The 27,663-nt window shown below is 37.9% G+C and overlaps 2 protein-coding genes across 5 annotated transcripts in view; one reads left to right on the forward strand and one right to left on the reverse strand.

The window, feature by feature from the left end:
- Positions 1-9,308, forward strand: part of adcyap1r1b (adenylate cyclase activating polypeptide 1b (pituitary) receptor type I) — a 35,346-nt gene extending 26,038 nt beyond the window's left edge. For 3 of the 4 annotated variants that reach the window (XM_080886522.1, XM_080886521.1, XM_080886520.1), the window contains 11 exons: positions 1,619-1,732; positions 1,844-1,947; positions 2,048-2,145; positions 2,911-3,043; positions 3,162-3,315; positions 3,397-3,457; positions 3,544-3,613; positions 3,697-3,788; positions 4,734-4,863; positions 5,565-5,606; positions 6,641-9,308. In XM_080886522.1, the coding sequence (XP_080742648.1) occupies positions 1,619-1,732; positions 1,844-1,947; positions 2,048-2,145; positions 2,911-3,043; positions 3,162-3,315; positions 3,397-3,457; positions 3,544-3,613; positions 3,697-3,788; positions 4,734-4,863; positions 5,565-5,606; positions 6,641-7,033 (1,391 nt within the window). In that variant the 3' untranslated portion in view covers positions 7,034-9,308. The remainder of the gene's footprint in view (positions 1-1,618; positions 1,733-1,843; positions 1,948-2,047; positions 2,146-2,910; positions 3,044-3,161; positions 3,316-3,396; positions 3,458-3,543; positions 3,614-3,696; positions 3,789-4,733; positions 4,864-5,564; positions 5,607-6,640) is intronic. The other variant, XM_080886523.1, reaches the window with a different exon arrangement.
- Positions 9,309-15,134: 5,826 nt separating this feature from the next.
- ghrhrb (growth hormone releasing hormone receptor b) overlaps positions 15,135-27,663 on the reverse strand; it is a 71,612-nt gene continuing 59,083 nt past the window's right edge. The window contains exons 7-13 of the mRNA XM_080888071.1: positions 24,910-25,063; positions 24,717-24,777; positions 23,134-23,203; positions 17,969-18,060; positions 17,724-17,853; positions 17,580-17,621; positions 15,135-15,865 (exon numbers count right to left, since the gene is read on the reverse strand). Of these exons, the coding sequence (XP_080744197.1) occupies positions 15,659-15,865; positions 17,580-17,621; positions 17,724-17,853; positions 17,969-18,060; positions 23,134-23,203; positions 24,717-24,777; positions 24,910-25,063 (756 nt within the window). The 3' untranslated portion in view covers positions 15,135-15,658. The remainder of the gene's footprint in view (positions 15,866-17,579; positions 17,622-17,723; positions 17,854-17,968; positions 18,061-23,133; positions 23,204-24,716; positions 24,778-24,909; positions 25,064-27,663) is intronic.

Here is a 27,663-nt window from a genome sequence, read left to right on the forward strand (position 1 = left end):
GGGCAGGAAGATGTTTTTGACATTCCTGGACTGTTAACCTACTGCCTTCTAGCAAATGTTAATTCAACTGGTCTTTAGGTAGACTTAGTCCATATAAATTTTTTCAACCCTTCCTACACTACCCAGATGATGTTTCATTTCATTAGCTGCATGTGATGGCACTAGAAATCATAGAAATAATTCAGTATTTCAAGTATTTCACTGATTAAAATAACAGATTACTTTGGAACATGTTACACCCATGAAGAAGAAACCTCTGGCAGAACTGGCCTAAGGGAGGGGCAGCACAGAAGAAAATCACTCGGGCAATTGAAACACACAAAGAAATGGCAATTGCACTGAACTGAGATGAGCTAGAAGCTGTTGTCATCATGAAATTGGCTTCAAAACACAAAAGCAAACTATGTAACCAGTACCACAGAACTTCAGACCAGTGCTAATATTAAAACTTTAATGATAATATAAGCATGGAATATAGAGCCCATTGTACTATTTGCAAAAAACAGTCACAACAACCACTAACAACAATGTCCTAAAAACAGAATTTAAACCTGATGTACCACTTTACATGCTTTCTGCAGGCATCTCTCCATTTCTAACTCAAGGTCTGTTTTAAGTGAGCTTTAGACATTCAAAATGCAACACTAAATTAACACTAAAAGGAGAGCATCTGGAGCAGAAGTTGAATGGCTGAGTTGATTGATTGATTATAATTCAAGCCAGGGTGTTGTTGTGCAGTTGCTCTGTTTAAAGAACCGTTCTTTATGTTGGTTCACTGCCCACTGTTCACTTTGAGGGGGCAGTGGAACACATGGGGACCAATTACTTAACATTTACTCACTGAGCTTCATTAGTTTGTGAATACCTTTTTTAAAAAGCACATTTTGCGGGGTTTAAATCGAGAGTTTAATTGAAATAAGTCTGTTTTTGTAGAACTTCCCTAATTGCAATGGGACAAATCATGGAACAGTATATATATATATATATATATATATATATATATATATATATATATATATATATGCTGGACAAAATGGCAGCAGAATCCCACAATAAATCTAAAAGATGGCTTGTCACTATCATATTTTATGACACAGAAGAAAAAAAAGGGACAAATTATTTGGTAGCTTTTCAACACAGCTTTTTAGTGTTTTTCGTTGGAATGTTTGACATCAAACACACCACATCATCAAATTAGGGCATACCTCACCAATGTAACTACACAACAAATTATTAGTTATAGTTAAAGCTAAAATATCCAGTTGTTTTCCAGTTATCCTTTAAAACTGTGTCTAATTTAGAGTGACATGTAAATACACTCAAACAGAATAACAAATTAAAAGGTTACAAATCTATGAGACTTGCTCCTTGATTTCTGATGCAAACCGATCCCTGTATAAAAGTGTTGTAGAAAAAGATGCAACAGCAAAGACTATTTTTTACTACTATCATCATGTAGTAGTCTGATAATTGATTTATTTAGTCCAAAGACCAATTAGATGGAAACAAAGAAAAGGTACCTGGTCAAAATGTAATTTGATATAGTAGCAGTGATATGAAATGAACATATGGCTTTTTGGACTTGAGCACTGAGCTTTTCTCCCCGTCGTGTCCCCAGATTGCCCGTGGTTTTGGGACAATCTGACATGTTGGCAGCCTGCCAGGCTCGGGGAGGTGGTTGAGGTCAACTGTCCTGAACTCTTCTCTCAGTTTATGAGTGAAGAAGACTACGGTCTGTTTCTATACATTTATCTTTATATTTCAGACAGCTCTACTGCTGTAGAATTACATTGGTGTGTTTGGCGTGTTTACTGTAAGTAAATAAAGGGCTCTGTGTCTGCAGAATTGGGAAAGGTTAGCCGCAATTGCACTCAGTTTGGTTGGTCGGAGCCCTTTCCCCACTATCTTGATGCCTGCCTGTACGAGGAAGGAAACAGCACCCACCCTGTGAGTTAAACAGCACCTCAGCATCTGCAACTGTGTCTAATGCACAGTTGTATTTGACATTTTCTACATGAAATGCTCTGTGTCTCTATCACCATTGTAGGACATGTATTACGTGTCAGTGAAAGCTCTGTACACTGTGGGCTACAGCACCTCTCTGGTCTCTCTAACCACAGCCATGGTCATCCTGTGCAGGTTCAGGTGAGAAATACTGTACGTCTTATAGGAGATAAGACTGACTTTAAACCAGATGAAATGCATCTGCTACAAGATCAAAACCACTGACAGGTGAAGTAAAGAGTACTAAGGACCTCGTCTTTGTAATGGAATCTTTCTGTGCCATTTATGAGTCAGCCTGTGGATGCTCAGTTTATGAAGTTGGTACAAATTGTTAGTGTGAGGATCTGACAGACTTGACTGTATATAAAAGATACGGCATCCATAAACTCCACAGGTTAAACACGCAGATACCTGCCAATAGGTCTTTATTATCGCACTACAATAAACACTGAAATTTCACTCACCAACACTGAAGCACAAACTATTTGAGTAGTCTGTTCTGCTTAGCAGTCCATATTAATTATCAGATAATGCCATTAAAATGTTTCCAAATACAGCAGAGAGGTCCAGTTCAGTGGTTCACAGTCAAAATGGCCACGCCCCTAACTTCAGATTTAGAAAAACCCAAATTGGTCATATTACTGGTATTACCTTTTGGACATTTTCCTATGGAAGTCTCTGGAGACTGATATGCTTTTGGAGCCAGCCTCAAGTGGCTATGGACACTAATTAATGTGGCAAAAGTAGTAGTACTTATGCTTCTAACACTGGTATCCTGTCTATGTGTTAACAGTGAATCAGTGTTTTGCAGAACAGCACTTGTGTGTGTTTATCAGGGAAAAGAAAATATTAGTTACAAAATAATCAATTTTTATCCAGAGTGTTCACATTTATTCCTTCACACAGGAAGCTGCACTGTACCAGGAACTTCATCCACATGAACCTCTTTGTGTCATTCATCTTAAGAGCTATTTCTGTCTTCATCAAAGACGGCGTGTTGTATGCAAAAGAGGACAGCGAGCACTGCTTCATACACACTGTGAGTAAAACAAGCTGCACATGTGCCAGTAAAGCAGGCTGTACTCATGCTGGTGATGGTTTGTGGCACCTTTGCTGACACTCTCTTGCACGTTGCTTTTATCTGTCTTTTCTTGAAGCTGGAGTGTCGAGCGGTGATGATATTCTTCCACTACTGTGTTCTTTCTAACTACTTCTGGCTCTTCATCGAGGGTCTGTATCTCTTCACGTTACTAGTGGAGACCTTCTTCCCTGAGAAAAGATACTTCTATTGGTACATCATAATAGGCTGGGGTGAGATGTCTTACATGCCATGCTATCGTTGTATTCATATTTCCAAATGTCATGTTGTTTACTTGGTGATGTTGGTTTCAGGGACCCCGACGGTGTGTGTGACCATCTGGGCAGTGCTGAGGCTGCACTTTGATGATATAGGGTGAGTTATGAATAACACTGTAAGTAGAGTCTCATGTTTTTGTTGCATATGTGCTGAACATTTCATTTTATCATATGCACTCTTAGCTGCTGGGACATGAATGACCATGCTGCCATCTGGTGGGTGATAAAAGGACCTGTGCTGGCTTCAATTATGGTGAGAAGCCAGGATGCAAAAACACAGTCTTTCTTTTGTCAAGTATATTTGTATTACTTTTATACAACTGGTTTATTCTACAGGTTAACTTTGTGCTGTTCATTGGCATCATCATCATCCTGGTTCAGAAGTTACAATCTCCAGATATTGGTGGAAATGAATCCAGTATTTACCTGTAAGTACTTGACATTAACATAAAGTTTCTTATTAGATGAGTTAAGATGTAAATGCATTTTGTTTTGAATGTGTTTAATATCTTATTTGTGTATTTAACATAATTTTATACCATTTTGTGATCAGTGCTAAAACATAACAAGTGTTTCATTGTGTAATTAATTAACAACAAGTACTTTTTACCCAATAAGGAGAGCGTTTCTCCCTATCTATAAGTTTTGGAATTGTCATGCAGTTTGCTTCACTGTTAATGAAAACACATTATTAGCACATTATTATTAGCATTTACTTTTAAAAAATTGAGGTATTTTGGAGACAAATTCAGTATTTCTGCATCTTAAAACTTTAACTTTGTCTTTCCATTTTTGTAGAACATATTTCACTTTTTACTTGACTACATTTAGTCACCTCACTATATACAATAGTAACCCCAGTGTCACAGACCCATTTGTGGATAGATCTGAATACATATGGATGACTATGTAGTCCAGCTGTCCATCCTTACATTTCAGGGGCACTGGAGCTTTGAGCAGTCTATCACAGGGCTATCACCATTCACACTCACATTCATGCCTACAGTCAATGTAACATGCATGCCTTTGCACTGTGGGAGGAAGCTGGAGCCTTGTGGGAGCTTGGGTTAAGCTCCATGATTCCTGGAACCCTATTATTTATTCTCCAAGTTAAAGTTCTGATTTGCCAGCTTTTTCAGAGCTCACGCTGATCTGATTGTGGGGGAAAGTGTTTAGTTATAGATATATAAGTTACAGATATGTTACTGACTGAATTTAAAACCTTGAAACCTTGAAATGGTATATTTATCCTCATGCATATATGCCCTACTGTAAATTTAGTCTTCTGTGTATGAGGACTGACACATTGGTAGAACAGCTCTCTCATTGTGATGGTGATGATGATGAGTGTGTTTCATGCGTTTGCTTTACAGGAGGTTGGCACGCTCCACTCTGCTGCTGATTCCTCTGTTCGGGATCCACTACACTGTGTTCGCCTTCTCTCCTGAGAATGTCAGCAAGAGGGAACGTCTGGTATTTGAGCTTGGGCTCGGATCCTTCCAGGTAATTATTTCTCCTGCATAGCCTAATGTAGGCAAGGATAATGCCTGTGTGAACTATTTTCAGAAAAAAACTTTCAGTCTATATTGTGGCAGTGCATCAGTTTCTTTCTACTCTTTGATCTGTTTTTATAGCTGTTGTTGTTGTTGTTTATGATCTGTATTTATAGGGAGACAACATCCTTAATATTAGCACAGAACCTCTGCCCACCCCCTATTCAAACTTTTTCTTTATGGGTGGCAGCCAGTCAGAATAAATTTGACTTAAAGAAAGTGAGAAGGAAGCTAAAACAACTTGTTTCACACAGAGGGTGAACTGAGGGGATGCTTCAAGGCCCAGTAAGATAATTAATAATAATTAATAATTTGAAGTCTTAAGTTACAAAATTCTGATCTAGTAGTGTCAAAGAATTAAAATCTGGAGCTGGAAATGAGCAAAGTAGGTCTAAACATTTTTTTACATTTATTTTCAAATCCAAAGTCAAAATTTAGAACATAATTTTTGCTAGCAACATTTATAAACCTCCACTAGAAGGCAGCATCTTGCAGCGTGACTTATTCACCCTGCATATTCAGCCATCCATCCTGAGCTGAAACTGCCACATTAATGGTTAAAGTCAAGCAGAAGGATTCTTGACTGCATCGTGTTCACTTTAGATGAGTTAGTCTCTTTGTCTCATGCTCTGACTTTCTGTGTTTCTTCAGGGCTTTGTGGTGGCCGTCCTCTACTGCTTCCTGAATGGAGAGGTAAGTCTTTTTTATAGCAAGCTATCGCCACAACACATTGGTGTTATTAAAGTACTTTATAACAGCACATAATCTCTCAATCCAAATATTTATACATGAGATCTGAGGTTTGAGTTATGAATCTCTGCATTGAACAGAAATGCACTTTATTTTTGGGGTCTCCACCAGATATTTCCTAATTAAGTCAATATTTAAAGAATTCAATTTGAAGTGAAAAAAATATCATTTACAGTCAAAACATTTTTACTATTAATATTCTTATTTTTTTAAATGAATTATGTCACCTTTCTGCAGCACACCATGGTCTGTCTAGAGTTTGATGCCAATCAAAATGCTCTTACACAAACACTTTGCAGTTCTGAAAACTACATAAATAAAGGATAAAAAAAGGAACATATAAATTTTAAAAAGTATTAAATAAAAAAGGACAGTAATAATAAAGTTTGATAAATAAATGACATGACATAATGGTAAACCAACAGCAGGTAAACACTGTGTGTTAGAGGAGAATAAATAGATGAAGTCTACAACATAATGTAGCAACACAGTGTAACAGCTAATGTGGCAGCAACACTATGACCCAGTGTAGAAAAATGTTGTACTGAACAATATTTTTTAATTGTAACTTTATCATTATTAATTAGTTCATGAAGAGACTTTTCCCTAGCTATGAATTGTGAAAGTGAGCACTGACCTCAGCAGAAAACATTGTCTCAGCGTGCCCTTATAATTTTAAAGATGTTGTGTGTCTTACATACACTTTCTTCAGTTTAACAGGTTGTAAAAAATACGAGGGGTAAAGGGAGTCTGGCACATTCGCATTTTCATCCCTTTAGTAGAAACTTTTTTTTGGAGCTCAGCACTTTCTTAGAATAGAATGCATGACTAATTTAACTGTGTGTAGATGTAAAACCATGAGACTGCATTTTCTGGTACAAGAAAATGACTGTTTACAGTCCACTCAGAAATGTAGAGCCTGAAGGCACTGAGCTTGTCTCTTTCCAGCGAGGTCCATTAATAATGACCTTGTGAAGTATATCCCTCAAGGTGCAATCGGAGATCAAGAGGAAATGGCGCAGCTGGACGGTGAACAGGTACTTTGCTGTGGACCTGAAGCACCGGCATCCTTCGTTGGCGAGCAGTGGGGTGAACGGGGGGACGCAGCTGTCCATCCTCAGCAAGAGCAGCTCGCAGATCCGCATGTCCAGCCTGCAGGCCGAGACTCCAGCCACCTGAGCAGCGCTCTCGGGGACGCCAAGTCTGATGACGACACTGCCGCCTCCGGACCTGATGCCACCAAACCTACAATCCTCCCAATGACCAGCCTCACCAACCCGTTCCTCAATCCCTACCCCAACCCGTACCCCGATGAAATCATGATGGAAACCCAACTCACCTCCAGCGACCCAGAACAGCCACTTGTCTGAGTCCACATCCAATGAAATATGACCAAACAGGTCATGACAGGTGAATTGAATGACACATTCAGGTGCAGCCTGTAGGTTCACTCTCCCGTTCTGGAACCCCACTAAAAAGGCATGTGTGCCGGCTCTCTCTGTATATATTGTATTGGTGTTCAGAATTGTCTGGTGTTGCAGTATTTACTTTGCAACACAGAGGGACCAAATAGCTCTACAATACAGTATGTATCCCATCACACTGATCATTCCAGTCTGTCTGAGGACACTTTGGTCTTCAGGTTTCACACTTTTCTCAAGATACATTTTAGATGACTTTACACTTAATTCCTTAATTAATCTCCTAGCGCCTGTGCCATGGAAAGTGATTTAACTGAAGAAAGTAAACACTGGTGACTCTGATGTAAATATTTTACTGGGACACGCCGCTGGATTTAAATATGAAGATTAGTTTCCTATTAGCTTGTACAAACTGTTGTCCTCCGTGTCCGACGCTTATCTCAACTGGGACTTTGGATTTTTTAACAAAACGATTGTGTTACACACTGTGGAGATGTGTGAAAGATGAGGTTGAAAAAATAATAAAATAAATAAATATTAATAATAATTTGTGTCACATGGAAGTGAAGCCTGCCCCAATCTGAGCATGTAAATTAAGGATAAGTGCTGCTGCTACTCCAGTTTATTCTGGTGTGGGTCCCTAACCCTAAACACCAGGAGTAATCTTTTAAAAGAAGCTGTATATTTAATACCCTGAACATGGAGGAAAGTTTCTCTTTTTCAGCCTCTTTATCAGTGTTAATGACTGAATCAGGGACTCTAAAGCAAACCTGGCCAGTTTCATTGGCATCATACTCGCATTCAAAACAATCCCTCTTTGTCTCCTCTGTTTCGGTGCATATAAAACACTGAAAAAGCCATCCTCTTTTTTTCTATCAATGACTGCAGCACCCGCGATGCACAAACAGTGACTGTGTGTAAGCTTAGTATTATCATTCGCAGCCTCAGCTGTGACAGATTTAAAACAATATAAAGGTAGTTGAAGACAACTTCTGTCACAGAAAATTTTCACCAATCAGTATTTACTAGATTATTATATGGACATATTTCTGTGTAATATGCCATTAAAGTTAAAAATATGTATCATGTTGATCTTCAGATGTGTCCACAGTGCTAAGGTTTGCAAATGCGACCACAAACAGGCCTTTTTTTTAATCTCTAGAAAGTCTAAGAAGAGGACACTGATGTAGTCAGCAGGTCTGTAGTTTTAACAGCCGATAGTACAGAAAATGTCAATGAAAATGAGCACACGACTGAAATGTCATGAGTTCAGTTGCTTGCATGAAACTGCATTTATTGTCCACGTGGGTTGTTTGTGAGAATTCAGTGTTTTTTGGATGTTGTTTTTTCTTTTTCTTAGGGTTATTAGTGTTTATCAGGCTGCTGTGGAGCTAATGTACTACATGTATCTCCTCCACAGCCTATTGCACGAGGAAACTGTATAAAACTATAATGGTCTAAGTGGAGATATAGACCATGAGAAACATCACAGCACTTCTTTTTCGGGCTAAAACCTTTGTATTTTTCTCCTTACAGAGGACCATTTGAAAAATCTGTTTGAATTATTTTGATTAATGAGGTTTTCTCCTCGCTTGGAACAGCTCTTTGTTACTGATGCTGTATGTGCTCATTCTGCTTAAAGACAAGTACGCTGAGATGGATGTTACTTATACCAAGATGGTAATTTTCTCATTCCAAAGACAAATGAATCGGCTCTTCAGTGAGTATTTGCACGGCCGTATCTGTTTGCGATGCTCAAGTTTGCATTGCAACTGATGTCACTGCAGATTTTTCCTTTTGGTCTGACTCAGCTATCCTCTAAAACCCCATGTTTGACTCTACTTTGTGTCTCCTAAAGTGCCTTTAAGCACAAAATAAGTATTTTGACTTCTGTTGATGAGTTCAAATAAAAGGAGATTTGTCTTTTCTTTTTGAAAAACTAAACTGCAAAGTAAAGGGTTTTACAAAGTGCTTTTACAATGCTTCACACTAATTTTAACCCCGGAGGCCTTCAAAGTCCTTAAAGCATGTTTAAGGAGACACAGAGAACATGACCAGTTAGTGTTGTCAGTAAAGCAGTGCTACAGTATAATGGCTTCTAAATATAGCGGCCATTGTACAGTGCAGCACAACATCACGTCTACACACTAATAAATGGTTAATTTAGTGGGCCGTTTTGGGGTTGTTGTTTTTTTTTCTGTTTTTTTTTTTTTTTTTTTGCTTAATGGCAGAAATATGAGAAAAAATTCTCATGAGCCAGTAAAGAAAGGGGTTAATGATTTTTCTTTTTGATTTGTTGTTGGGGGATTTGCAAAAAATAAGACAGTTTTCTTCATTACAGGAGATAAACTCTTATCTATTAAATATGAAAGACAGACACGACCTTTAAAACTCAAAAACTGATTAAATTCTTTGATTAGCATAATGCATTTTTGCTAAGTATGTCACACATTATTTATGACCGATAACAAAAGAAAACCACATCTCCTCAGTTCAGCATGTTATCATAGTTTGAGCTGTTTTCCATATCGGCTGTTTGAATTTACACCATAAATATCATTCTGGTGATTTACAGGTAAGAAGATGCCTTATATTAAACCCCAAAAGTTAAAAATAATAATAACTTGGACTTGGACTAAAATCACTTAAACAGATATTTTAAAGTAAAGATAACATTGTCCTAAACAAATGTATGTTTAGGTTAAATGCTTTGGCTCATTTGAAAGTATGACTAAAAAAAAGTAGACATCTAGGTTATATATATTCATGCGTAGTCTTGTTAATGTTAAGAGGTTACAACTACAGGCAGTGGTTCTCTTAATAAACATAGAAATTCTCTACATGATATTAAAATGTAGCCAATAAATTCACATAGATACTATTTGTAACTGTAAGAGTGTCATTTTCCCCCCTAAACTTAAGGCGTCTTTGGACCTGCAAATATTCACATTTTCTGGGAGTTCAGATGAGTCAAAAGCAAAGAGAGAAAAGAAGGGCTGACCAGAAACTGTGTTGTCCTGCTAATCTGCTATGTATGCATTTAGTCTGAGCTAAAACAATACCAGTGCAGATGCAACAGCAGCCATAGGGGGGTCATACAGGGAAAGGGCTGGTCAATCACCACCTCTGCTCTGGTTCACTTGGGGTCTTCAGTTGAGCTCATCACAAACATTTTGACAATCTCACCAGTCCAGTTTTAAACCATATATTTATGATTTCCTTTAATGTTAAAATTAAAGTTAGAGCCTTATATTGCCAGTACTATGTTGATGTCAAACAAAGATGTTGCTGTTACTATAGGAACCTGTTGTTTTTGACAATGAAGTAGTTAGTTAAAGTGTTTGAAAGGTGTGTAATCAACCTTTGTGACTAAATAAACTGCAGTGTAAATGTGCAAGACAGAAACAAGCTGCTAGTGTACCTTGCAAAAAGTTTTTGTGGTTCAAAGTAAATAGCTGTCATTCAAAAACTGCGCTGTGATTGTTTTCATATTTTTACTTTTAGTAAATGGTGATTGTGTTTGCTAAAAGTATAAAGCCTCCTGTAATGCCTCTGTACTCTAATCGGCTGATGCATGCGCTTTAAAACGTTTTGATCTCATTTGACCAGCAGACGTAATCACAGGGGAGGGTCGTGCTTCCATGCCATTAAGGGAATCTGAGCTGTGTCCTTGTTTTAAATCCCTCCGACGAGTGGGTGAAGCAATTAATAAGCTAGAACACAGATATTGGGTTTCAACTGTGAATGCTTTATCAGATTGTAGTTTAAGTCCCATCATGACCCATTAAATACTTTTCCTTTGAATGTTAATGTTCACAAACATGAGGAAAGGTACAGTGCCATAAAAACTGCTGGGTTGTTTTTTTTGTATAGCATGACAACAAAGTTGATTTCTAATGAATTTCTTTTTTGACATATGCTGTCTCTTCAATTGTTTTATTGTACTGATTGCTATGGGGCTCATCATAGATTCAGATTGCTGAATGTAAAATTAACTTCAAGATCTCTGCTATGAGTCTGCTCCTGTCTGCTCATCAGCTCCTTTTTATTTGATCTCTCTTTTTTTTTTGGGGGGGGGGGGGGGGGTGCACATTAGAAGGGTTTTTTTGTACATCATGTAAATATCAACAATAAATGTTTTTAACTTGTTGTTTCAATGTTGTTTGTTAATGCTGTTTTGTATTTCAAAGATGTAAATCTTTGAAATACTATTATTATTTTTTAAAAGACTGCTGTTCATATAACAACTGGGCACTCTAGGATTTAATCAGGGCAACATCCAGAGGGGTCAGAGGGTGGCACCAGCCCTCTTTTATGGAGTTTTTTATACATTACCCAACATTTCCTGTAGGATTAGTATTTAGGGCCAAAGACACCACCAAAATTATACTTAATAATATTTCAGGGAGGTCCATTGTCATCAAAAGAATAATATTTCTTTCTGCACATTTACTACATGTTTATATTTAGTAGTATGACTCTGTTTGTTACACGACATTAAGCAGCAAGCAAGTATAAGATATACTACAATAGTCCCCTGAGATGAGTATTGTGGTTAATAGGTGCTATTTAAAAAAAATAAAATAAAATGAAGTACAGTTGAAATAATTTGCTCTTCATTATCAGTTGGACGTGTAAACGAATATCAGCTGAGCCATCAGCTGATGTGAGCTGACACTCAGTCCAGCTGATCTACTGGGCCTGCGGCAGAGCTTCACTTTGTGAACTAATGCTATGCTTGATTAAAAGCCAGCCGTATGCTTATGTATCTCCTCCCTGTAGAAGCAAAGACCAAAGCAGAAACTTGCACACATGTAGTAAACTGGAACCTGCATGAGAAACATTCACATCACACTTATAAGTAAAATGGGGGGGGGGGGGGGCATTGTCCAATTCCTACAATGTAAATGAAAACAATCTAAACTGCAAGGTCCACACAACATACATAGCTTTTTTCCCCTCATTACAATAAAAATTAACTTCCTAATTATACAATTTTCAACAGAGCAACACATTTATCACATAGCTCAGCAAAAGCCAAAAGCATGTGGTACAGTATCACAGTCTTACTGGATTACACAGAGTTTGGATGCAAACCTACAGTCCAGCTGAACTGCTGGGAAACATCGAGCTATACCGCATGAGAAAAGGCACTATCCTGGTAAGTAGCTGATTAAGGTTATATGTCTTTCATGGACAACACTTGAAATGTATACACATGTACATATCTGTGTATGCAGTATGCAGTCTACATACATGCGTAATTCCTATTGTGTCAAAAGACAGAGTGATACCACATCAGTACTCAGTTAACATGGTAAAAGCAGCCTATCAATCAAAATTCTTTATTAGAGGAAAGAGGTTCTGGATCAGTGTTGGCATTAGCATTAGCTTAGTAATTAGTAACTAGACTTATCTGAACCTATGCTAATAAATAGGAACATGTACACAAACACTTCTTTTTCATTTTCAACATTTTGTAATATTACAGTATATAAGAATAAAAGTAAGTTACATGTATGTACAGTATGATACAAAAAATGCTGAATGTACACTGTATGTATAATTGTAGGGTCTACCTTACAATATAAAGCGCCTTGAGGCGTCGGTTGTGCTTTGGTGCTGTATAAACAAAACTGAATATAACTGAATAAACATCAACTTGGGAATTTTAAACATTTTAACTATCTTTTATTTACTATGATAAGAAGGTCATTTAATGTGGTGGTTGTACAAATCTGTAAGTCGAACTGCAAGATCATAAAATATATGTAAACTCTATTTGAAGTCTATTTACATTCACACAGAGACATTAAAACAATAATTTCACAATAAATAGATTTTACAGTGTAGTGCTCCAGATGTGCACAAGTGCACTGTGCAATGTGTAATGTGTATCGGCCTGTCTCTCTGAAACTTGATTACAATACAATACCCAACATTCAACATGCCATTAATCACTGTTCACTAGAGCTCTTAAATGCCACAGTGAACATGTATGTGGGACCTTTTAGACTTTTCTTTTACATCCCGTTTAATCACAGACATAATTTAAGTTGAAGGTACCAAAAAAACCAAAAAACAACAAAAAATCATCTGATTGAGGATCTATTTTATATTCAAAAAATTATTTTTTTTTAATAATTTTGAGACTGAGAAATTGTACCCCTACAAAATCTGCTTCCATGAATTTTTAGGGAACACATGTTTAGGTCCTCTTCTGATCTGTGGGCAAGGAACTCTTTATTTGTATTTAGTACATGAAAAACTAGCCTCAGGTCTAGAGGTGTCAAAAGTGTCTGCAACTAGAGTAGTGTCTTTTGTGAACATTTCCCCAGAGTTTTCATTTTTACAAGCAGCACCGCATGTCATGTGTAACAGCAAATATAACTGGCTATGACTAAATTGGGAACGTGAAGCTGCTGAGGGAGCAAGTGTTTTTTACTGCCAAGAAAAAAGACTCTAACATTAGCCAGAGCTCTGTAATCAGCTACTATCAGTGTTAGCTTGCTAGTCTGGTTACTAAGTTGCATCTAAATTTCAATGTGATGATTATTGTTGGATAGTTTAAATCAAAATGAAAAATCTGAACAGCTGCCTAATGTCTTCTGAGAAAGTGGCCAGTGTTTTAAGTCTTAATAAAATTTGAATTTATGTATCCTTGTACGATTGTGATGGGAACATTAGGGAACATTGGGGAACAGCAGTGTTCGGTAGTTGCATGCTGGCTTATTGTATTTAAACATAATAAATAAAATCACTTTTTAAAATAATTTCAGGCTGTACTTCAATACAGAAATCCTTTGTGTCTCTTACTTAATCTGTCATCACCAGAGACTGTATATAAGACATGTACACAGCCACCACAACAACACCCACTGGTTACTGAAGTCCTATTAAGCTTCAAGTTGAGCAATTTTACTGTTGCCATCTTGATGTTTCACTGACGACTTAGCTCAGAAATGAAATCAAGGATACCAGTGACTGACAAGCCGCTTCCAGAATAAGTCTTTTTTCTGACGCTGACAATGACAAACTTGAACAAAATTAACTTTATATTTTAATCATTGTGAGCTGAAACTACCGAGTCAGTGCATAAAGTGCCCCAAGAGGGAGCTAATTTATTTATTATTGTAAAGTCTACATTAAAATATATTAACCACCTTAGGTGATAAATAAAACTGAATTGAATTGAATTGAATTAAGCGTCATTCTCTCAAGACTTTTTGCAACCAGAGGAGTTGCCCCCTACTGGCCGTGAAAAATCCCAAATGTAAGGCACTTTTGCACTGGCATCACTTTTATACCCCAAAGCTATGTCCAGCATTTATATATAGTTTATAACTATCTAGTCTAATTAACATGTGTTATTGTTTACTTCAGCAGTGATTTAAAAACTAACTATTGTATGTACAGGGCTTTGGTAAAGTCTGGAGACTGAGAAAGAAAACTCATTCATGAGCTGTGCTCACCTTAGAATTAGCAAACAGAAGAATATTTAGTAAAAAGTACATGGTCGTTTCATCCTTACCCTGTTTTCATCTTCTTTTCTGTCTCTCACTAACCTGTTTTAAAAACTACGTATGCTCTGTATATCTGTTTTATTTTATTTTATTCTGCTTTTCCTTTTTTTCATATACTAAACTGTTACAGTGTTGAATGGTCACAACGAGGTCACTGGCTGCAGAAGTAATCTACAACATAAGTGAGAGGAGATCTCCCAAATATGATCATCTGCTGTTAGGGGAGAACCAATCAGATAAAAGGAGGAAGGAGCTTGTTTCAAACAGTGGATGGACAGCACTAAAGCCCAGTATAAAACAATAAGGATTGTTTTGAACTGTCATGCAAAGCTATTCTAGTATTCTCCAAATATAAAATTATGGAGCTAGAAATGCGCGTAACAGGATCAGTTTAATTCATGTTTTCTAATCAATAAATAGATTTATCAATACTGGACAACCACTAACAACTAAGCAAAAAGGAGTGATACAATTTTCAGAATTTTAGAAAGGTTTAAAATTGATTCGCCTGTAATTATACATTTAAAACTGTCTGTCTGGTGCCTGCTTGAGACAACAATGAATACATATGTATTTATTTATTTTTGCCCATTTCCTTTTAAGAGCAGGTTGGAAGAAAATAATGAGAATGAAAGCTAAATACTAAAACAGTCACCCACAAAACTGAGCAGTTCAAGACATGGTTTTGTGATAAACAAGGCAAGAAAAAAATTTGGTGGTTGTGAGTAAGATGTGGAGGAGGGGCCCCGGAGCATAAAAACAAAATCTGAAAAAAACAAAAAACAAATGACCTCTTGTTCTGCCAACATGATATCTAGTGTCATCATGGAGAAAGGTTTAATGTGAATTGATGTATAGGATGTTATGAATTAATGAGCTGAACTCAAATTAGGCTTAGTGTACGGTAAGCCTACAAGTCCCACACTTCTAAAAAAAAATGTAGCATACAAATTAGGAGGTACCTTAAACGTTCAACAATCAGGCTCTGTGATTTAGTCTCTGCTAACCAGGCAGGTGTAGAAAAGGACAACTACGTGCTGTCGGCTGTTTTTCACACAGCCGAGACGTTGCTGTGTGTGACGGTATTGGTGAGGGCGTGTGTCTCAGAGCCTGGCTTATCTTTTGGGCTAGATTTGTCCAGGACAGATATCTGAGTGATTGTGCTGCTTTCAGTGAACAGGGTGCGCCGTCGTTTACTGTAGCTCAGGTAACTCTGAGTCTGCCACTTCCAAAACCTCTTCTTGAGCTCAGCCTGCACCTGAAATCAAGATGGAAAACATACATTCCAAATAACTGTTTTTAGAAGCAGGAAATACACAATGTACCTGCATGAAGCTTTCCAAGTGTTTTTTTCTCTACCATATAAAAGAGAACTAAACTAAACCAATTTTAGCCTTTCCAGTATGCACATTTTGTTAAATATGCCTCATCTAGTAAGAGATAGTAAAACAAAAAGTAATTATTTCAAAACACTACAAGTCTTTCTTGTTGCTACTCAGGTGCTTTAATCTGATTAGTGCTTTTCTAAGCACGATGATTAAATGGCATCTCTAAATAGTTCTCATTGTTCAGGTGCCTATAGATTGTGAGGTTCCTGACATCTTATTAGTTTATTCAATTCCCTTCAGTTTTATTTATACAACACAACAGTTACAGTAATTGTAATATAGTGACATTTTATGTAATACAGCAGAGAATCCCTTGAGTGGCACTTGGAAAGGAAGAAATTAAGCTTGTGCATTCAACAATCTGTAATCAGTCTTCCTCCTGCTTTCGCTGATGTAAGGCTGCTTTTCTGTTCTTTACATCCCTGCTTTTCTACACTGTCAAATTCAAATTCAAATTCAAATTTTATTTGTCACGTACACAGTCATACACAGTACGATATGCAGTGAAATGCTTAGACAACTGCTCGTGACCTAAAGAAAAAAAAAAAAGGAAAAGGCTATGAATAAGATAGGAAATAAATATGAAAAATTTAAAAGGGTAAATTTAACTAACTCAAACTCAGTACTGTTATCATTACTCTACTCCAATCATCTTCTTGCCTGCCTTCTTTGGACCAATCAGCCTCCATGTTGCATAGTTTAAAGGATCAACCTTCATTTTCACCACCACCAGCGTCTAGATTCCCAGGGGTCCTGTCCTAAATCCTGTCACTGCCATGATGGGCCACCGGAGTCTGTTGGCCAAATACATTCATCTCTTTATCTCAATAGGATTGGAAGAATTGAACATTATCATGTTCAATTCTTCCAAGTGATCCAAGTGATCTTTGTTTATTGAACTCTGGCAGAACTAGGTTTGGGGGGTGGTAGTTATTGACTGCGACAGGCTGTCGGGGGGAAGGGCAAAAAGAAGCAAAAAATGGAGCACATAGAGAGATTGTGCTGGTAATTCCACTAAAAGCTAGATTCCTTCAGGATTGACTTGATATTGATTCCACCAACCCTACTTCAGAATACTGAATCTTTAATAAACTTTCTACGACCGTGGCACAGGGGGTTGGGAATCGCATCTGTAACCGGAAGGTCGCCGGTTCGATCCCTGGGCTCTCTGTCCTGGTCGTTGTGTCCTTGGGCAAGACACTTTACCCTACTTGCCTACTGGTGTTGGCCAGAGGGGCCGATGGCACGATATGGCAGCCTCGCTTCTGTCAGTCTGCCCCAGGGCAGCTGTGGCTACAACTGTAGCTGCCTCCACCAGTGTATGAATGTGAGAGTGAATGAATAGTGATATTTTGGGTGCCTAGAAAAGCGCTATATAAATCCAATCCATTATTATTATTATTACATTTAATTAAGGTTGCCGTACTGCAGCACTGTTTTGTGTATTTTATCTTTGATTTGCATCATCTGTGCAGTTTTATGAACCTTTTAAATGAAAGAAAAATCTACAGTCAGACTATATATGACTATGAAATAGTCGAGGCATTACATCTCCTAATGTTGTTTAGTATTTACTTTACTTACCTCACCATTCAAGAAACAGTAGAGCAGTGCCACCACAAAGCCCTTGAGAGTAGAGAAATAGTATTCAAAAGTATTACTTATGCTTTCATGACACATATTTATTCTTTTTTACCTTTATATGTTGATGTGTATTTTCGGTTCTACCTGGAAGGAACCCACACCGAGCTCTATGAAGATGCGTGCCTCTGTCCCTGTGTTTTCTGGCAGGAAGGCAAACACCATGTAATGCATCCCGAACAGTGGGATGAGCAGCAGCGTGGACTTCGCCAGCCTCCTGCACACACACATGCAAAACACAGACACATTCTACACATGCAGATTCACAATCCCTTGTGACTTTATATTTGTTGTTTATGCATTCACACGCAGCAGCATTTATTCTGTCTCACTTGAAGTGACTGGTATCATTGCCACCAACACCAGGAGACCTAAGCTTCTGGACCAGAATACGGATTACGTTGATGAAGATCATGAAGTTCACCTACATGAAACAAGTGGGAAGCACCAAATTAGTAATCTGTCAGAATATTGTTAACATTTAACTAGAGATGGAACATTTGGCTCTTAGGCTGAAGCTTGTTTCACTCTGTTGAAGCAGACTGGTCCAAAACACTGTGTTGAGGCTTGAATCAAACCTCTGTGACCATATGACAGATAATGCTTGAGGCTTCATACGTCACAGTGGAACACTGGAAGTGAGGTGATGGGTTCAACTCTTTAACATTGTTTCATTTGTTTTAGGGAAATGCAAAATGTTTGGTGTACCTTCCCTGCTTTGTAGTGTTGCAACAGATCTTTTGTGGCATTAAAAGTTGCCAAAAACCTTCAATCATACCTCCAAAACACTGATGTTGAAATACTTATCATCTTACTTCACAGTACAAACCTGTCATAACAATTTAACCCTTGTATGGTGTTTGGGTCTGTGAGACCCGTGTTCAGTTTTTTCAAAAGAAAAATTAAACAATTAATTATTTTTTCACGTGTAAATGTGTTGTGTCTTTCCACTCACTCCACTTGATTATAACTGATTTATTTATAACATTTTATATAAAAGAAAAACGAGAAGCACATTAATTCATAAATGTGATCTAACAAAGGTAAAGGGAAAAAATTAACCATGTTTGCTGTTCATATGTCTTGTAATTGGGATGAAGTAAACATCTGTTGAGTAATTTAACATAAAATTGTTTGATAGTGTTAATTTGGAAAGCCAAAACTCTAGCGGGTCCACCAGACCCATGAACACTGGCTGAGTAACAAAAATACGAACACCACACAAGGGTTAAATGATGTTTTAAGTAGCCTGATAACAGGACGACACATTAAACACTAGATTTGCCAGGTGGGATCATCCTGACTATTTCCATCTAATTTCTTTTTGAATTTTAAAAAAGATCAATTATTGATTGATTATTGGTTTTAACAACTCATACTTACTTTGTTATGTCTAAAAACTTTGATATGTTTATTATGCCTGTAGCCAGCAGAAGTTATCAAGGGGTTAGCCTGTAAAAAAAATACCTGTTTTACCAGCATCTTCATAACTCTGCCTTTTACCTATTGTGCGAGCTACATTATAATCAATCTAGTCCCTTTAAGCCACTTCACAGTGGCATAATTATTGTAATTTCTGCTGCCTTTGAGGACAGATTTCTTTTGAAAAAGACATTTTTAATTCCATTAAGCATTTACTGGATTACATCTTGAGGGACTAGCTCGAATAACACCTTTGAGCGCAAATTCGATCACATCTTGGGGAAGTGCACTGCGGTCGTGAGTTCTCAGAACCTGCTCTTTGAGCAAAAAGAATGACAACATCACGGAACGTAAGTTTGGATAACATCATAGAAAGCTCAAGGCTCTCCAACAGGAGATTGAGAGACCAGTGTTGGACTGTTAGAACAGCTTTGAAATTCATATGAGTTGTTCGCACTAAAGTAAAAAGCACCATCACTTCATGTGGATACCCTCTCTGCGCCAGCTGCAGTTGCAAGGCTGGAGCCGAACAAAAAACACCCTGATAACGACTGTGTTTAGACTGTTCCTTCCCATTCCATGCAAGGCCACCTGGGTTGGCTGAAAGACTGTTTACTTAGCCTGGCAGGGCGAAGGACACTGTCTCAGCTGAACTCTGGACACACACACACATACATATACACTGATATGCACACACTCATCCCCCCTCCCTTTCCAAACGCCTTCGACGCTTATTCCCTTCCGATGCTGATGGTGGATCATGGAGACCAGCGCAAAGGGTGCAGGCCCGGATGTACTGTCTAAGTCGGCTGTCTCTCACCTTTTACCCACCCCTGTTGCTTGTCATGTGTTTCTTTGGCGTATTTAGAGTTTTTTTCAGGTGCTATGTGCAGAGGTGTTTTTTTCTGTTCTCAAACTGATCTCCCTATTGGAGCTCAGTCTGAGGGGAGTTATTTTTTTTCTGCTTATCTTTCCTCATGTGGTGCATTTTCCATTGTTATACCTCTCTGACCTGTCTTCCCCATGTGATGTTTGTGTAATGTATGTATGGTCAGAAGGGTAAGTCGGCGCTGGCAAAGGTTGGCAGCCTTAACCCAATTTCCTTCGGGGTCAACCTTCAGGATCAATAAAGTTTTATTGAATTGAATTGAATTGAATTATACCTGGATAAACAAAGAATATTAAAAAACTGACTTTGCCTAAATTGATTGCAGCTTCTACCCTGTGAGAGGAATGCTCTTTCACCTCAAAATGACTCGATATCATTCATGAGAGGATGTTTGACGGGTTTGATAAGTAATAAATAAGTAATTTACAACAGTTAAATGCAGGAAATCATGTTTTTGTACTACCCATTCAGGCCTGCAGTAGCCTAATTATTAATCTTTTATCTAATTACAACCTCTTATATATATATATATTTTAAAAAAAATCTTGTGAGTCTTTATGTCAAAATGTCTCTGAACAGTAAGTTTTGCTAGTCAACCCAGCATCCTGGAAAAGTGGTGTTGCATTAATTCCTACGGGTTCAAATGACTCCATCGTGGTTCCAGTGTTAAACATTTTATTAGCAACTTGACATTTCAAAATGTTGTAGCACTTTCATGTGTGGTCAATAATTCTTAGAAGGAAGATGCTGCTGAACGACACAGGAAATCATTCCTGGCCGTCTCCCTGCAGAACTCCTCCATCAAATACACTGTAAACACAGCAATAGTTACACCCTTTTTGCATATGCTCTTTTCTACTCTGTAATATTCTTGTCAATATTCTTGATATCTATTTATAACCACCCCTGTTAATCCTTGATATTTATAATTGAGTGATTTTTATATATTGGTGCTATTTCTTAAATTTGCAAAATCTGTAACATATTGTATTGTTTAAATAGTTTAGTCTGTTACTGTTACTGTCTTGGAGCAACTGTAACCCACACAATTTCCCTATGGATTAATAAAGTATTCTGATTCTTAAGATTTAATTTATCTCTTTTGTTTTGGAACTGGAATCACTGAATTGTGTGAATCATTTGGAAATTTGTGGCTGTTATAATTGCACATGAGCACTAGATGTAGACAGATACTAGTAGTATCTGCCTTTGAGACTTTGAAGCTTTGCCTGTTTTTTCAGTACAATCAGGAAGAAGCCTCAAAGTTTCACAGCGTCTCTACATGGATGTATTATTCCTTAGTATTTTCTGTTTTAAGTGTTTAGTTCAAGTTATTCTGTTTTACACTCATATAAATGCCCCTAGATTTAGTTCATTCATGTGTCAGGATTTCCTCATTTAGCTATCATTCTCTCTTCCTGTTTTATTTTGGTAGCTGTACTTGTCTGTAGTGGTTTGCATTTACTGTTACATTCCCTGCTGTCTGGTTGTCTTGATTGTCTGCACCTGTTTTTCCCAGCTGTATCCCCTTTCCCTGATTGTCCTTCTGTGTATACATAGCGCTGTCTTCTTATTGGTCCTTTCTGTCAGTGTCTGTTATTCTCTCCTGCATATTTCTTGCCAGTTCTGGATTTTGTTTATTCTCCCAGTGAATTTTTTGCTTCTCAGCTAAAGTAAAGGCTTGTTTGCCTGTCTTCATATGTCTGCATTTTAGTCAAAAACGTTGAAATTTATGACAAAACATTGGCACTAAACATGGACCCAGAAGATCTCTGGGGAGATATGAGGATCTTTAGGATTTCCTCCCCAGTTTAAAAATCTATGGACAAGCCTCTCTCAGTGGGTTTGTCAGCTAGTAGGAATCATTTCCAGCTGTCCTAAAATGCTGCAGTCTCGAACAGTTTCAAGCATGTGTATCTCCATGACCCAGATGGAAAGACAATTGTAGTCAATTAATCCCATCCGGCCTTATTCACCAGAGTTCAATTCAGTCTCATCCCTTACATACCCTCAACTGCTGCTCCAGACAGCCAGCCCCACTGCAGACACCAAGCTGCCACTCACCAGTCTCAGCTCCAGCTGTTTCCCATTCACACAAGAGCAACCAAATAATGAAACATTTCTGCTGAATATCCCAGATGCACCACCTTTGGACACTGTAGAGCAGGGGTCCCCAATCCCAGTCCACGAGGACCGGTGTCCCTGCAGGTTTTAGATCTAACCCTGGGTCAACACACCTGAATCACATGATTAGTTCATTACCAGGCCTCTGGAGAACTTCAAGACATGTTGAGGAGGTCATTTAGCCATTTAAATCAGCTGTGATGGATCAAGGACACACCTAAAACCTGCAGGGATACCGGCCCTCGTGGACTGGAATTGGGGACCCCTGCTGTAGAGTCTTTCATTGACAACTGTTTGGTTTCTGGATCAAGATTTACTGTTTATCACCAATTATGATGGCCAAAATCCATTTTTGTGAGGAAGTTGACACTTACTGAGTTTAAGGTCATTGGTAAAATTGCAAAATACATGTATGAGTGGTTTGAATTTGACTTTCATGGAGCGATCTAAAAATAGCAATGCTGGAAACGGTAAAAGAGAGACCAAAAAAGCCACTGCACGAGCAGATGCCCTTAAAGAAGTCGAAAAATAATCAAGTAAGATTTTAGTGACTGCGCATGTGCAAGGAGAGGTTTGGAATCTAGACGTGATTCCCTTCAGTGGCAAGTCAAGGGCAAATTATATGAGTAAGAATTGAGAATTTGTACCCCCACTGTAAACACACATATACACACACCAACATATGATGCAATAAACTGAAACAAGTACCACAGTGTAAAGGCACTTTATAACACTGCAGAGAGAAAAAGTTATAATATGAACATATAATATAATAAATTCTAGAGTCAGGAGGGATATGAGAGCTGTAATAATAGTCTTAATGAAACAAACATAACACAATAGCAGGAAAACCAGAGAGATTCTGATTTAGTCATTTCTGTTGACCTTCTGTGCATTGACCAGGTAGAATATGACTCAACTCTCCCTGACTTGTTATTGTCGCTCCTAGTGTGAAGACAAGATAAGTGTCTGCAATAGCAGCCACAGAGTCAAAATGCAGGACTGTGCCAAGATTGAGGACTCTGATAATCCAGCAATGGCTCCCACTTTTACTGTACTCACCAGTAGTGATGCCGTTATTGGAGCTTTTATGATCCACCAGATAAAGGCCACATCTGTGTCATCCCAGCACCTGAGACACACAACAGGCAGAAATGTGTGTTACCACTGGCTTACAAGGCTGTTTATAGTATCTTTGAACAATCAACAATATATATTAAGCTTAAAACCAATAGTAATAAGCTAATACATTTTTAGTACTGTGCAAATATCTTGAGCCACTCCACATTTCTTCATAGTTTGCTTCCAAGGAACCAGATTTTCTTATAATAATGTCATTTGTGAAGGTGGTATTGACTGCAGTCCTGGCCATCTTCAAATTATTTTTTGTTTGTTTGTTAAGCCACTTCCTACTAACATGAATCATACAGGTATAAAAATACACATAATTTATGGGAAGAACTAGTGTTGTGTTTACATATAACAGACAACTTTGCAAAAATCAATGTTATATTACAAATGGAGAGACAGACACCCTATTTGCTTTTTTACACTATCCACAGTGTGTCTTTTGTCCCGTTTTAACCTCCTCAACCCAACCTATTGCTGCAGATGGCTCTCCCTCCCTGAGCCTGGTTTTAGCAGAGATTCAATAATGTTAGGAGGGAGTTTTTCCTTCCTACTGTCACAAAGTGTTTGCTTGTGTCATCTGATTGTTGGGTTTTCTCTGTATCGTTGTAGGGTTTTTACCTTGCAATATAAAGTACATTTAGTCAACTGGTGTTGTGACTTGGTGCTATATAAATAAAACTGAATTGAATTAAACCTTAGATAAGCTTCCCCTTTAGATAATTTGTTACTAGCCTGACACAGGATGTGAGAAAAGCATCAGCCCCTTCAGTTGAGCCATCTGCTGTTAACTGAAGATTCACCAGAAATGGTCTCAGTTGAATGTTGGTAGCCATTCTTAAGGAACAGAACCAGGAGAAAAGACAGGTATGCACAATGGCACAAGGACTGCACTGAAACTGTCAATATTAGTGTAGTGATGAATCATCATATTTCCATAAAGAGGAGGTCAGGGGAGTATCTACAGTCATTTGTAAAACATGGTGGACGCTCTAATTTAGGTGACAGAGAATGCAAAAGCAGTCAATTTCCGAAGAAGAACTTTGGAGTGTTCTCAAAGAAGCCCGGAAAACTAATCCTGAAGTAAAAAAAAATTACAAGAACACTTGCCAAAGAGGTTTCAATGCTAAAGAACAAAGTCATAGCAAATATTCACTTTCAAGTTCATTAGAATTGTACAAACTTGTTAATTTTTCCTTGTATACTGTGTTTTCACTTGTATTCAAACATGTTCCAATAACTTTCTCCAACTATTTCCTGCTTTCATTGCAAAAAATAAAGAAATGAGTCATCCTCGAGAGTTTTGTACAGCACTGTGGGTGTGAATTACTGTACAAATGAATATATTATCAAAAAGCCTTTTTTTGCCACAAAGACTAGATCACAAAATATGTTATTTTTGTTAACATTTTATGTTTAGTCTAAAGTTATTTGAGTGAGTATGTGTTACTATCATTTTTGTTATTTAAATTTTCTCTAATTTGATATTGTCTTGATTTCCTGCAGCCGTTGCTCACCCCCTGTTGTCGTAGAAGTTTCGAGTTAGAATCCAAGCTGTTATGATTACTGTCGGGAGACCTGGGAGGCACAAACAGAGTGACCTGATCATTAGGAAAAGAACTAAAGTGGAGCAAGAGGAAAAACAGGAAATCAAATGAAAGGAAACAGGGACATATGATAGACAGGGATGATGACAAGTGAGGTACCCACCCCAGCCAATAAGTATGTACCACCAGAAGTATTTCTTCTGGAAGACAAATGTGAGAGTGAGCAGTGTCTGCAGGTACATGCCCTCCACCAGGAGCCAGAAGTAGTTAGCCAGGATACTGAACTGGAAGAAGGCCACGGCTGATTTACAGGATGTCTGTGGGACAAAAAAACAAAAAGATTCGTGAACATCAGATTCATCTGAAGGGCTCATTTATCTACAGGGACAGCAACAATAAAAAACATCAATTTATGAGCCACAGTGATGTTCAGAATTATAAAAAACATAAGACTTTAGTGTTACAGGGAAACATCCATTTCCCTTCACATGTGCTTGAAGTCATGGGTTTTGCATTGTATTTATTTATACTCATTATAATTAATGATCAGTCTCATCCTCCTCTTACTAACACTATAATATTTCTGGAATGGTTCAAATATAGTTTATTATAATGGTAGTCAAACAAGACGGTCATATTTCACCTTAAACCTGCACCTCTTTAATAAACAGTAGGTGGCGGTTGCAAAAAGAAGTCAAGATGTATAGAAGATAATGGCCTTTAGCTTCTTCAGTAAACACTTTCCTGGTGGCTTTATGGTGTCAGTCACTAATTTCTGAGTCCTACTAAGTATAACATGTGCCATTAAAAGAGTGAGAGGACTCAAGTAGTAGACCGGTTTAACTTCCTTATTAACAAGCAGATGAATGAGCAACAGGGATTAGACCTCCTGATTGAGGAAGGGGAGCAATGCCAGAGTATTGTATAAATCTGCAGGTTGTTTACAAAGAAGAGGAGATAGCAATGGAGCTGCATTCCAGAGCTACCACTTGAATCAAAAAGAAGGATAAATCATCAACTGTCATTAATATATAAACAACAGGACTTTAGCAACAAGTGAGTGACATCATAGCGGGGACCCCCATATGTAGCTGGGATTTCAGTTTCATTAACTAATCACAAAAGACTATTCACCTGAATCTGAATCCACCTGCAGCATCTACATTATGTATTATCTTATCTTATCTTATCTTATTGTCATGTTGCTCATTTTAAGATGGTATATCTGATTGAATTTGAATGGTCACTAAAACACACTGCATGCATAAAATCTTTTGTCAAATCTAAAAGAACCGACTTAAAAAGCATGCTGACTTTGACCTCGAAGTTCTACTTCTACCATCATTTTTGGTGTTGACGAATTCTCCCACAGATTTTAATTCATTCATCGTGTCACTCTCTTGTAAATGCTCTTTTGCTATTCCAAAATGGAAACGGGCTTTTAATGGCTAATTGAAGTTTATAAATTATATTACCAATAAATTGCCTTTGTCTTAAGGGACTTATTAAATTAACTTTATTTTATACTTGAGTCTTAAGATGAGGACTTTGGGATATTTATTTTGCTTGTAAATAATATTCAAGCCTGTTACTGTTTAACTAAACGTTATTGGATTTAGATTCCCTTAACTCCAGCAAAACTGGTACACTGTCTATATCTCAGAATAATTTTGATATTCTTGTCTTTTTCTGTTGCTGTGCGCTAAATGTCAGAACTCTGAAACAGCTGGCAGCCAAAATGGTGTTTGGGGAGCATGGCATCTGGGATGAAACACTCAATGCATCACAGAGTTGTTGGCTTTTGAGTGTTGCAGAAATCACACTCCATAAAGCCTATGTGCTTATGTAATCCTTAAAATTTGTTAAATAATCTGGTTATGAAGCTTTGTGAATTATTTCTTTCTTTTCACTTCCACTGATTGGTGAAAGCCACAGAGGGTTCTTAAAACGATGTCCCTGAAATAAGCGTTCTCGTTGGGTATAGTGAGCCTTGACCTTCTGGTCAGTTGACAGCTGGTGGAGCAAGTTAGCTGTTAGACCAGCAGGAAGGGACTTATCTGAAAACACTGGAGCACTTTTACACCATGTCTTGATAAATCGAACAGATATTTGAAGTTTACACATCTACCTTCTTGCCTATAAACATCTTAAAAGATTAATTTGTGCAACAGAAACAGTAATACAGTGGGGCAAAAAAGTATTTAGTCAGCCACCGATTGTGCAAGTTCCCCCACTTAAAATGATGACAGAGGTCAGTAATTTGCACCAGAGGTACACTTCAACCGTGAGAGACAGAATGTGAAAAAAAAATCCATGAATTCACATGGTAGGATTTGTAAAGAATTTATTCGTAAATCAGGGTGGAAAATAAGTATTTGGTCAATAACAAAAATACAACTCAATACTTTGTAACATAACCTTTGTTGGCAATAACAGAGGTCAAACGTTTACTATAGATCTTTACCAGGTTTGCACACACAGTAGCTGGTATTTTGGCCCATTCCTCCATGCAGATCTTCTCGAGAGCAGTGATGTTTTGGGGCTGTCGCCGAGCAACACGGACTTTCAACTCCCGCCACAGATTTTCTATGGGGTTGAGGTCTGGAGACTGGCTAGGCCACTCCAGGACTTTCAAATGCTTCTTACGGAGCCACTCCTTTGTTGCCCGGGCGGTGTGTTTTGGATCATTGTCATGTTGGAAGACCCAGCCTCGTTTCATCTTCAAAGTTCTCACTGATGGAAGGAGGTTTTGGCTCAAAATCTCACGATACATGGCCCCATTCATTCTGTCCTTAACACGGATCAGTCGTCCTGTCCCCTTGGCAGAAAAACAGCCCCATAGCATGATGTTTCCACCCCCATGCTTCACAGTAGGTATGGTGTTCTTGGGATGCAACTCAGTATTCTTCTTCCTCCA

This window comes from Rhamphochromis sp. 'chilingali' (genome assembly GCF_963969265.1).
Source record: "Rhamphochromis sp. 'chilingali' genome assembly, chromosome: 7".
NCBI classification, from domain to species: domain Eukaryota; kingdom Metazoa; phylum Chordata; class Actinopteri; order Cichliformes; family Cichlidae; genus Rhamphochromis; species Rhamphochromis sp. 'chilingali'.